Genomic DNA, 13,216 nt, shown 5'->3' with positions numbered 1-13,216 from the left:
GGGGGAGGAGTATCTGTCGGCAAATACACTTGGCTTGTCAGACCATTGTTGTATTTGAATGGACAAGATTTGCTAGCTTATCTGTGAAAACCATGAAGGCTGACGATAGAAGAGCACTGGTTTGTCCTTTAGCGCCATGAGTTTTTCCAGCAGTCTTTCTCTCTAGAATCGTCTTCTGATCTGCACTGAGCTGAGCGTTTTCTTTTGGGATACTGATGCACATACAATAACAGTCAAAAGTTTGGACACACCGACTCATTCAAGGGTTTTTCTTTATTTTTAGTATTTTCTACATTGTAGAATAATAGTGAAGACATCGAAACTATGAAAACAACACATGGAATCATGTCGTAACCAAAAAATTGTTAGCCACCCTTTGCCTTGGTAACAGCCTTGCACACTCTTGGCATTCTCTCAAACAACTTCATGAGGTAGTCACCTGGAATGCATTTCAATTAACAGCTGTGTCTTGTTAAAAGTTAACTTGTGGAATTTTTTTCCTTCTTAATGCATTTGAGCCAATCAGTTGTGTTGTGACAAGTTAAGGGGGTATACAGAAGATTGCCCTATTTGGTAAAAGTGACAAACTGCCAGAACAAACATGGAGGGAAAACTAATAAGCATAAAATACCAACATAGGTTTCAGTTTTGGTACCAAAACACAATGCTTCCCCCTCAATTACTTTCCAACGTGGCCAAGGACGTGTGATGGTTTTGGAAAGAATTTGGCATGACTTCCATCACAAACCAGTACATATTTTTGCCATGAATAGGTCTATATTTGGATGACTACATCAAGTTGAAATGCATTCTACACGTCAAGATGGATATGCTAAAAAGACAAATTTATTGGATTTGAGGTCAAAAACATTGACTAAACAGTATCATAATATGCCACGGATTTGATTTGTATAAACTGTGCCAAAGTGAATCACATGCAGACTGTTTTATATCAAAAGCAGAAAATTATTGCATAATATGAATGTAATATTCTTGGACATAATCTTTCAGATCTGTGTTTTTTTACATAATCGCTTGGAAGATCTGTGGAACACAAAATCATCTCGTATCTGCATCAAACACAGAACTGAAGCAGTCGTCATACATATGCCAGATTGAAACCAAGACCAGAGGGAAAGACTGAGGAAACGTTCTCTGGGTATAGCAGCGAGTCCTCAGCCTCCTCACGCCCTGGTTGTCCTCCCACAGCAGACTAGGATCAGATGACTCCCCAGACGGCCCTGCAGCCTTTCATCTGTAACCAGAGATTTGTCCAGCCGAGAGATGAAGTGGCAAAAAGAGAAGACTGCTGGTACAACATTCCAACATGGAGCCATTCATACAGCTGACCAGACTGGACTGTTGTACAGGATCTTACGGAACATGATATCAACACACCATGAGGACTCAGAGCTGCCCTCCAGACTTCCCTTTCCTCCCACAATATCTCTCCACCTCATCACTTAGTGTTTGACCCGACTGCCGTCATGCAGGAAGACAGAGCAAGCTCTCACCTCACGGGTCAGATGAGATGGCTGCATGTTCGCTGTTTTATTGGGGTGCTCTATTGTGCGTGTATACATAGGGTTCATTCAGCCAGCAGGACATAAATTGTCCATCCTGAAAGCCCCGTTCTTGGTGGAGGTTCATGAAAAGGCCATGTCACCTCATGAAGCCCGCCCACACCATAAAAATCACAGTGATACTCCCCCACAGCGCATTTGGGAGAGTTCAAGAGTGTCTAAAGCCTATGTGAGATACACTGGTCCATGCATTGGAGGTAACTTCCTGCATGTGTCTGTGACAGGATAATGTAGCCCCTGGGTGAACTGTAGAGATATCCACCTGGGCCTCTCGCACAGCTGAGTGCCATGGAGGCCAAGGAGTCTCCTACAGTACAGCACAGCAAAGCTGCAACAAAAACCCTTCACTTCAAACACCTCCGTGGGAAATGTCTCCTCTCAGTTCCCCCTCTCCTCCTCCACACCCAGGGTGAGACCCAAAACAGTAAATCACCGGGCCGCTGAAATCCCAGACATCGGTGAGGCAATCGGCACTCTGGGAATGGAAATTACTCGATGCAATAACCCTTCAAAAGCGGCACCTGCAGTCTCAACAGCCATTTTCACTACGTGTATAAAATGTAAACGCCTGTTTATCAATTGTTGGGATACCCTGGGGAAAGAAACTGTCACAAAGAAGCTTGGTACTGTGCTACTCTGTTGGGTCTTTAACTAACCCCTTTCGTTTTCTTTCAGAGCATGCATGCATGCATGCATGCATACATGCATACATACATACATGCATACATACATACATGCATACATACATACATGCATACATACATACATACATGCATACATACATGCATACATACATACATGCATACATGCATACATACATGCATACATGCATGCATACATACATACATTACATACATAACCAGTTTGGAAAACAACCTGGAAATATTCATTCTATAAATGTGATATAAATAGACCCTTAGCAATCTGACAGCCTGTGGCCAAATCAAACACATTTAACCTAGAAGGAGGTTTGCTGATTTGCTACTTTTTAAAAGGAGGTAAACATCTAATATGTGGCAGTGAAGGAGAGCACCGTACCACTACCTCAACCCACCGTGCATTAATTCTCCACAGGATGTACACACAGATAGTATGCTCTCCCGCTGGGGGGGGGGGACTGGAACCACATGGCCAGGGGAATAATGCAGCCTAAGGAATGTTGGCAGATGCTTTTTAAAGAGCACCAGAGATTTTTATGAAACTGTAAACGCAGAGGCTGCGATTGCCGTTAAACACCACCACGGTTGGGGGTCTCCTCATTAGCTAACCTGTACTGTGTTCAGACAGGCTACTGGCTTTAGGCTGATGTCATATCACAGCCCCCACTCTCTCCAGTTCCCATAACCCCCTGCTCCTTTACTTAATTCTACATGTGTATGCCTACAGGCTAGTCTGCCTTGAGTGGAAAGAGGTAAGAGGTGGTTTTTCAGGGTAGAGCTACACGTGCACTGTTGTGTGTGTGAGTGTGTGAGTGTGTGAGTGTGTGAGTGAGTAGACCTGTTGAACTGTGGTGGTGAGGTCCAGACACAGCTGAATGATCTTATTCTTGGTGGTGGTGAAGTCACTGATCCCAGTCAGGGGCGTACTGCAACGAGAGAGAAGATTGAAAGGCCATTTTGGCATGACATCCTCAGGTCATGTCCCTGACAGCACTGAGATACAGTAGTTGTCAGGAGAGCTTGATAAGGGGGTAAATCTTACAGTGGGACAACAGAGTGACATAGAGCCACCTCGAGGATGCAGTTCATAGGAAAAGAACAATACTGGTGAACCTTTAGTCACATTATATACATTTTGGATCTGGAAACAAACCTCAGCAGAAAAAAAAAGGTCAACATGTTAACATGACTACTACTACTACTTTCAGAAAATACTGCCTTTGGTTAAGTTGACTGACAGTGATCTTGAAAACAAATGCTATGAAAAGAATGTGCATCTGTATGGCTAGATTGATTCTGAAATCTCATCTGGATATTCTCTGGACAATGACTAGACAGCGGTAGAGGAAACCACCAGACTTGTACTCCTTTTCCCTCATATGTCCTCAAACCCTTTCTGGAAACTCTCCTGAGAGAGAAGAGCTGCGTTTCTGTTGTGGTCTGTAGAGGCCGAGGAAAACCAATGCCTTTAATGTGTAGCGTAGCAGCATATTGTAGCCATTAGGGGATTCAGTGAGCTCAATGACACCTATGCGTAGGGAACACTAACGTTACAGCTAACCCCAATGGCAGTCCGTGGGCTAGAATATATAGAGCAGATTTTATGTAGCTAGGACTATCGTTACCATGGAGGTTAGGTCTTACCTGTCCAGCCAGGCCAGGAGGCTCTTGGCTGCTCCGATGAGCTCCACTACAGAGGTTAGGAAGTTATTGGGAGGTTTCCGGGAAGTGCTGCCATCGTACGTCGGGCTCTTCCTGTGGTCTGACGTGGACATGTGCAGGCCGTTGGTGGCCGCTCTCATCCTCACCACCAGATCCTTTAGGTTGTCGGTCTCCACTCCGTAGTTCTGAGAGGGGAAGAGAGGAGAGAAGAGTTGAGTTGAGTTTGAGAGGTTATCATTTTAGTCATAGAAGAAAGTGTACAGTATGTTACAGTGATCACAGTGAATGTCAATCAATCAATCGCCATAGCAGCCACATTCTTGATCGGAACAGAGTTTCCAGATTTTTATGGCTCGATTTCATTTCACAGACAAACATGTTGTTTCCTGCTGAGTAAATGTGGGTTATTAATTGTAATGCTATATGACACACATGATTTAAAAGAAGCCATGTCTCACTCGGCACCTCTGGGGTGAAATTCCCCTGCATTCTCCATGTCCATCTCTGGCTCAACCCTCGGGAAGGAGGGAGGCGTCACCCCAGATTCCCACACCTGATTGAATATATAGCAGGCAAAGTTTGCATTCCTGTGCCAGGCTATTTCCTCCTTGCGCAATCCACTAATTTACAGACCCTTCACACGGTCAAAAGGAAGAGGCTTCAGAGGTCATGAGCAGCAGACAGACAACGTGTAGTGTATTGTAGGCCTACTGCTGCTGTGATCAGACTCTTAACAGAAAGGCGCGGTGCATCGGAGGGCAGAAGCGCAAGTGAAGGCAAAAAGCGTGAGGGCAGAAGCGTAAGCCCGGCCCCAGATCTTTTCAGTCTCTTGAGGGGGAATAGGTTTTGTCATGCCCGCTTCACGACTGTCATGGTGTGCTTGGACCATGTTAGTTTGTTGGTGATGTGGACACCAAGGAACTTTAAGCTCTCAACCTGCTCCACTGCAGCCCCGTTAATGAGAATGGAGGCGTGCTCTGTCCTCTTTTTCCTGTAGTCCACAATCATCTCCTTTGTCTTGATCACGTTGAGGGAGAGGTTGTTGTCCTGGCACCACACGGCCCAGTCTCTGACCTCCTCCCTATAGGCTGTCTCGTTGTTGTCGGTGATCAGGCCTACCACTGTTGTGTCATTGGCAAATGTAATGATGGTGTTGGAGTCGTGCCTGTCCGTGCAGTCATGAGTAAACAGGGAGTACAGGAGGGGGCTGAGCACGCACCCTTGAGGGGCCCCTGTGTTGAGGATCGGCGTGGCGGATGTGTTGTTACCTACCCTTACCACTTGGGGGTGGCCCGCAGGAAGTCCAGGATCCATTTTTTATTTTTATTTCACCTTTATTTAACCAAGTAGGCTAGTTGAGAACAAGTTATCATTTACAACTGGGACCTGGCCAAGATAAAGCAAAGCAGTGCGACACAAACAACAGAGTTACACATGGAATAAACAAGCGTACAGTCAATAACACAATAGAAAGAAAGTCTATATACAGTGTGTGCAAATGGAGTGAGGTGGTAGGCAATAAATAGGCCATAGTAGAAGTAATTACAATTTAGCAACTTAACACTGGAGTGATAGATGTGCAAGTAGAAATACTGGTGTGCAAAAGAGCAGAAAAGTAAATCAAAGTAATATGGGGATGAGATGGGTAGATTGGATGGGCTATTTACAGATGGGCTATGTACAGCTACAGCGATCGGTTAGCTGATGTTTAAAGTTAGTGAGGGAAATAAGTCATCAGCCTCAGCGATTTTTGCAATTCGTTCCAGTCATTGGCAGCAGAGAACTGGAAGAAAAGGCGGCCAAATGAGGTGTTGGCTTTGTGGATGACCAGTGAGATATACCTGCTGGAGTGCGCGCTACGGCTGGGTGTTGTTATCCTGACCAGTGAGCTGAGATAAGGCGAAGCTTTACCTAGCAAAGACTTATAAATGACCTGGAGCCAGTGGGTTTGGCGACAAATATGTAGCGAGCGCCAGCCGATTAGAGCATACAGGTCGCAGTGGTGGGTGGTATATGGGGCTTTGGTGACAAAACAGATGGCACTGTGATAGCAAACTGGATGCAGTCTGAGTAGAGTGTTGGAGGCTATTTTGTAAAAGACATCGCCCAAGTCGAGGATCGGTAGGATAGTCAGTTTTACTAGGGTATGTTTGGCGACGTGAGTGAAGAAGCTAAGTTGCGGAATTGAAAGCCGATTCTAGATTTAATTTTGGAATGGAGGTGTTTAATATGAGTCTGGAAGGAGAGTTTACAGTCTAGCCAGACACCTAGGTATTTGTAGTTGTCCACATATTCTAAGTCAGAACCGTCCAGAGTAGTGATGCTAGTCGGTCGGGCGGGTGTGGGTAGCAAACGGTTGAAAAGCATGCATTTAGTTTCAGAGCAGGGTGTTCAGTCCCAGGGTCTTTAGCTTATTGATGAGCTTTGAATGCACTATGGTGTTGAACGCTGAGCTGTAGTCAATGAATAGCATTCTCACATAAGTGTTCCTTCTGTCCAGGTGGGAAAGGGCAGTGTGGAGTGGAATAGAGACTGCATCTGTGGATCTGTTGGGGCAGTAATGCAAATTGGAGTGGGTCTAGGGTTTCTGGGATGATGGTGTTGATGTGAGTCAGCCTTTCAAAGCACTTCGTTGCTACAGACATGAGTGCTACGGGTCGGAAGTAATTTAGGTAGGTTACCTTCGTGTTCTTGGGCACAGGCACTATGGCGGTCTGCTTAAAACATGTTGGTATTACAGACTCAGACAGGGAGAGGTTGAAAATGTTAGTTAAGACACTTGCTAGTTGGTCAGCACATGCTGATGTATGTTGACCTGTCTTAAAGGTCTTACTGACATCGGCGTGATCAGTCTTCCGGTACAGCTGGTGCTCTCATGCATGTTTCAGTGTTATTTGCCTTGAAGAGAGTATAGAAGCAGTTTAGCTCATCGGGTAGGCTCGTGTCACTGGGCAGCTCTCGGTTGTACTTCCCTTTGTAGTCTAATGGTTTGCAGGCCCTGCCACATCCGCCAAGCGCCAGAGACAGTGTAGTAAGACTCGATCTTAGTCCTGTATTGATGCTTTGCCTGTTCGATGGTTCGTCGAAGGGCATAGAGGGATTTCTTAAAGCTTCCGGGTTAGAGTCCCGCTCCTTGAAAGCGGCAGCTCTAGCCTTTATCTCAGTGCGGATGCTGCCTGTAATCTATGGTTTCTGGTATGTTCGTACGGTCACGGTGGGGACGACGTCATCGATGCACTTATTGTCATTGAAGCCAACGACAGATGTGGTGTACTCCTCAATGTCATTGGAGGAATCCCGGAACATATTCCAGTCTGTGCTAGCAAAACAGTCCTGTAGCTTAGGATCTGCTTCATCTGACCACTTTTTATTGATCTAGTCACTGGTGCTTCCTGCTTTAATTTTTGCTTGTAAGCAGGAATCAGGAGGATAGAATTATGGTCAGATTTGACAAATGGAGGGCGAGGGAGAGCTTTGTATGCATCTCTGTGTGTGGAGTATAGGTGGTCCATGGTTATTTTTCCTCTGGTTGCACATTTAACATGCTGATAGAAATTAGGTAAAACTGATTTAAGTTTCCCCCCGGCTGCATTAAAGTGTATTGGTGCCCCTCTGACTGAGGTGGTATGTAAACAGCTACAAAGAATATAGATGAGAACTCTCTCGCTGCAGCCTCTGGGTGAGCAATGGCTTTTCCTTAGTTTGTTTACAAAAATACATAGGCGGGTCTACAACTCATTCAATGCTGTATTTGATATTGTGCCAGCCTCCATGAAGCTGAGGTGGTATTTAATCTTCCCAAAACAGCTAAAGATAGCAAAGAATAAACAGCCGCCTATATCCTGAGGGGGGTCAAGGGTGCCCCTTGGGGGTCATGTGCCCTGTGTGCAGTTTGGTAATACAGCCCTGTTCAGACTGCAATGCTCTTATCAAACATCAAACATCACATCGGCTAAGGGTGCCAATCTATTCATCATGACGTCAGTCAGCTGCTTGTTCTGGTTAGTGTAGCGCTGCATTAAAAACACTTCCATTTTAGATTTTAGTCTGGCAAAGTCCCCCAAAAAAAAAAAAAAAAGAAAAGAAAAGTAAGATGGCTCACAGGGTGTTGCATCCACACCAGCCTCAGCCTGACTGGCACGGTAATGGCTAAATACGCTAAAGAGCTGAAAATAGCCTGCGCTCACTCGGACCAACTCCACACTGAGGAAACCTGCAAGTGATCAGCAGCTAACTCCACTCAGCTGCCGTTTTATATCAGGAGCATTTACTCAGGAACAGATTACTTACCTCATCCTAGAGTCGTCCCTATCGAGCTGCATGGGGCTGAGGTAGCAATCAATCAAATGTTGTTTTTTTTTTTTTTACATCAGCAGATGTCAAAGTGCTATACAGAAACCCAGCCAAAAACCCCAAACAGCAAGCAATGCAGATGTAGCAGCACGGTGGCTAGGAAAAACAGCCATATGTGCAAACTCATAACACGTCAAATTTACCACATCTCAGTATCCAAATTGCTCTTTCAGAAGGCCACTGAGACACGCAGAGCCTTAGGTCATTATGGAAACTTCATGAACGTTAGGCAGATTTATACCAGGAGAAGAAATGGAGAAAAGATGTGTCTACATATCTCAGGCGCTCTAAAAGCCCACACGGATCATGAAAAGACACACAGCAACTGTGTTGAACCAAAACAGAAATAGTGAGACTTTGACACTAAGCTCTAGAGAGTGAGTTAAGATCAAACAGCACCTCTGGCTTTGTCATTAGCGGGCCAATCACACACACAAACACCAGCTCGGACTGCTATGCAGAAGTTCAACACCTCCACTTCAGCTGTAGCAACTAATAGGAACAGTCACCAGGTGAATAATGTGCGTATCAAATCAAATCCACTCCATTTGAATCCATTTTATTATGCTGAGCTAGTGACTGTTCTGAATAGGATCTGCTCGGGCCTCCAGATAGGCCCTGTATCCTGACAGACATGGAGAAGTGTTCACAGGAGACCTGAGGAGGCCCATCACAACAGGTTCTTCCTGCCCCTCACCGCAGGGGCCCAACGGTACGCATCACCTGACACCACCAGAGGAACACGGCCCAAGATGGGCATTCCCCCACCCCCGTCAATCAGCCAGGTGGGGGCCACATCTGTTTCCTGCTCCTGAAAAGAGAGTCTGGTATGCTCCTCGAAGGGACAGGTCCACAGTGGACAGTAAAACACCACGCAGCAGTTTCCACCGCACTACTTAGCCACTGTGCCTTTAATATCTATTCCATGGCTCTGGGATACAATAGGGGGCTCTTCTCCTATGAGCAGGCTGCTGCGGTTCCAAAGGAAAAACAGAGGTGTTGGGTTTCAAGATGGATCTCTGCAGAAGTCATTATGTTTCTGAGAGTCCCAGTTTGAATAATTAACATGTTCTTCCTCTGTCTCCAGAGACCAGCTTGCTCAGATGACTTCTGCCTGTGTGAGCTGTAATTTGAGTGGTACCAAAGGGCTACATTAAGTCAGCCAGTCTAACATCCTGCTGAGGGAAAGGGACTATGGCAACGAGAGCCAAGTTAAGACACGTGTGATAGAAGGTTCTACTCATTTACGAGACGAGAACAGATACACAACTCTGATGTAAGAACATGCTTCTAAAAGCATTCAACAACAGAGAAGGTTCAGACTATCTCATGACCATCGACCATGTGGCTCCATGACCAGTACAGGCGATATCCTGTCTACTGTGAAAGGACTGTTGTGTGACCACAAAGAGAAGCGATGGACTGTTTGACCCCCACAGCGAGAGGGGTCTGGTGTTTGTCAGCTGGTTGTTCCACTCATAAGCCGTGACCTCTCCCCAGTTAAAGTTCATTGAAACAAGGGTGTGTCTTCCTCCCGCGGGGTCAGTGAGACAGAGGCGTCTGTTAAGAAGAAGAGCCACAGCAGACCAGCACAACCAGCTTGTTTACCCAGGGTTCCTCAATCGGGGGTGCGAGGAGCATTTCCATGCCACTGCTGGCCCGGCATTCCAAACCCAGGGTCACTAGCGGGGGAAACGAGTACGACTAAACATCCTCTCTGATCCTCTGTCTGAATGACATAACATAATCATCCTCCCCTAACAGACCCAAGTTATTTTGAGAAATAACAAAGGCTCTGGACTGGGGGAAGATTTGTTAACCATAACAAACACATGCTGGGGAAACAGGAGGGAATACAGGTTACATTTATGAAGCTCATCAAGAGAAAACAAAGAGGCTTCACTAAATCGCTGGTTCTGGGGGTGAGCAGAAATCTGGGCACAATTACCCTGAGCATAGAGTAAGGGATGCTGGACTCAGTGTTGGGGAGTAGTGAACTACATTTAGTTCAAATGTAATTACATTTTGCAGTAGCATGGTGGTAGTTAAACTATATTCAAATATGGGTAGTGTTGCCATGTAGTGGTGTAGCTAACTATTGGAACGACAACTTTTTTTAGCAAAAAAAAAAAAAAATGTAGGCAAGAATGTCCTTTATTTTTCAGCATCAGACCTGCCCAATTCTCACGTGAAACACTTATGTGCCCAATTCTCACGTGAAACACTATGTGCCCAATTCTCACGTGAAACACTATGTGCCCAATTCTCACGTGAAACACTATGTGCCCAATTCTCACGTGAAACACTATATGCCCAATTCTCACGTGAAACACTATGTGCCCAATTCTCACGTGAAACACTATGTGCCCAATTCTCACGTGAAACACTTATGTGCCCAATTCTCACGTGAAACACTATGTGCCCAATTCTCACGTGAAACACTATGTGCCCAATTCTCACGTGAAACACTATGTGCCCAATTCTCACGTGAAACACTATGTGCCCAATTCTCACGTGAAACACTATGTGCCCAATTCTCACGTGAAACACTATGTGCCCAATTCTCACGTGAAACACTGTGCCCAATTCTCACGTGAAACACTTATGTGCCCAATTCTTACCTGTTATGTTTAATAGGCTAAATTACACATTATGTTATCTTATGACTCCAGAGTGATCTGTTCTTGCAATTTGTAGTTGACATTTCAGATTTAGATAAAAATGTAACTAAGTACTTTTTCTAAGTTACTTCAGTTAAGTAAGCTATATTTTTCTTAATGGTAGCTTTAGTGTAGCCTAAATTCTTCCAGGATGAAGTTATTGGTAACTTGGAAAACTACATTTTCAGAGTAGCTTCCCCAACACTGGCTGGACTGAAGGATGTACGCTATGGTGCATAAGGTATGACACAGATTCATCATAGCATAAGCATTACCTTCTACCCCTGTAAAAAGCATTTCCATGTGTCCGTTCCCAATGATCACAGTAACCTCCTAGGGTCTTCTCTTCAAGCGGTTATCACCATCTCTGCTCCAGAGAGGGATGCTCAGACTAGAGGTCGACCGATTATTGGAGGGCCAAAAAAAGCCGATACCGATCAAAGCGGCCGATTTTATTTATTTATTTGTAATGACAATTACAACAATACTGAATTAACACTTATTTTAACTTAATATAAAACATCAATAAAATCAATTTAGCCTCAAATAAATAATTAAACATGTTCAATTTGGTTTAAATAATGCAAAAACAAAGTGAAGAAAGTAATATGTGCCATGTAAAAAAGCTAACGTTTAAGTTCCTTACTCCGAACCTAAGAACATATGAAAGTTGGTGGTTCCTTTTAACATGAGACTTCAATATTCCAAGGTAAGAGGTTTTAAGTTGTAGTTAATATAGTATTTATAGGACTATTTCACTCTATACCATTTGTATTTCATATGCCTTTGACTATTGGATGTTCTTATAGGCACTATTGTATTGCCAGTGTAACAGTATAGCTTCCGTCCCTCTCCTCGCCCCTACCTGGGCTCGAACCAGGAACATATCGACAACAGCCACACTCGAAGCATCGTTCCCCATCGCTCCACAAAAGCCGCTACTCCAAATCTAAAAGCGAGTGACGCTTGAAACAGTATTAGCGCACACCCAGCTAACTAGCTAGCCATTTCACATTGGTTACACCATTAGGCTGATAGGCTTGAAGTCATAAACAGCGCTGTGCTTGCGAAGAGCTGCTGGTAAAACACACAAAAGTGCTGTTTGAATGAATGATTATGGGCCTGCTGCTGCTCAGTCAGACTGCTCTATCAAATCAGACTTAATTATAACATAACAACACACAGAAATACGAGCCTTTGGTCATTAATATGATCGAATCCAGAAGCTATCATTTCGAAAACAAAACATTTATTTCAGTGAAATCCGGAATCGTTCGGTATTTTATCGGGTGGCATCCCCAAGTCTATATATTCTTGTTATTCTTGTTATATTCACAACCTTCAATGTATGTCATAATTACATAAAATTCTGGCAAATTAGTTCGCAATGAGCCAGGCAGCCCAAACTGTTGCATATACCCTGACTCTGCGTGCAATGAACGCAAGACAAATGACACAATTTCACCTGGTTAATATTGCCTGCTAAACTGGATTAGTAGTTATAACTAGTGATTATGATTGATTGTTTTTTATAAGGTAAGTTTAAATGCTAGCTAGCAATTTACCTTGGCTTCTACTGCATTTGCATAACAGGCAGGCTCCTCATGGAGTGCAATGGTTAGAGCGTTGGACTAGTTAACTGTGCGGTTGCAAGATTGGACCCCTGAGCTGACAAGGTGAAAAGCTGTCGTTCTGCTCCTGAACAAGGCAGTTAAACCCACAGTTCCTAGGCAGTCATTGAAAATAAGAATGTGTTCTTAACTGACTTGCCTAGTTAAATAAAGGTATACATTTTTTGTTGTCGTTTGTTTTTAATTTAAAATAAATACTCGGAAATCGGCGCCCAAAATACAGATTTCCGATTGTTATGAAAACTTGAAACCGGCCCTAATTAAAATCGGCCATTCCGATTAATCGGTCGACCTCTAGCTCAGACACTATCCAACAATACTTTCCAATGAATATTACCTAGAGATGATGAATCAAGGAACAACAGGCTTCAGAGGTCCGTCTCCAACGTTTTGTCAGACAATCCCAGGATCAGGATTCCACAGCTGGACATAGACTCAGGGTCCTTAGACTGGCAGCTACCATGCTGGGATTAATCTGTGTGTTGCTCTCCCCATCTGAATCGCAACCTTAATCAGAAGCAAACTAACCAGGATCAGATGACATGGGCACGAACACCACTCATGTCTAACCAGACAACACCAGGCTCCTCTGGCATTTAGGTGGTGGGTATTTAGCAGTGCCAGCTAAATTAGATCTGTTTGGGTAAAGTGACCTGTTGGTCTACTGC

At 44.4% G+C, this 13,216-nt stretch overlaps 1 protein-coding gene across 2 annotated transcripts in view; it reads right to left on the bottom strand.

Annotated features, from left to right (window-relative positions):
• LOC112256578 (connector enhancer of kinase suppressor of ras 3) overlaps window positions 1–13,216 on the bottom strand; it is a 73,604-nt gene that overhangs the window by 29,490 nt on the left and 30,898 nt on the right. For both annotated transcript variants that reach the window (XM_042325448.1, XM_042325449.1), the window contains exons 3-4: window positions 3,887–4,089; window positions 3,081–3,168 (exon numbers count right to left, since the gene is read on the bottom strand). In XM_042325448.1, coding sequence (XP_042181382.1) covers window positions 3,081–3,168; window positions 3,887–4,089 — 291 coding nt within the window. The remainder of the gene's footprint in view (window positions 1–3,080; window positions 3,169–3,886; window positions 4,090–13,216) is intronic.

The sequence above is a fragment of the Oncorhynchus tshawytscha genome, linkage group LG08 (genome assembly GCF_018296145.1).
Source record: "Oncorhynchus tshawytscha isolate Ot180627B linkage group LG08, Otsh_v2.0, whole genome shotgun sequence".
Lineage (NCBI taxonomy): Eukaryota > Metazoa > Chordata > Actinopteri > Salmoniformes > Salmonidae > Oncorhynchus > Oncorhynchus tshawytscha.
This window is presented reverse-complemented; position numbering and strand designations above follow the sequence as displayed.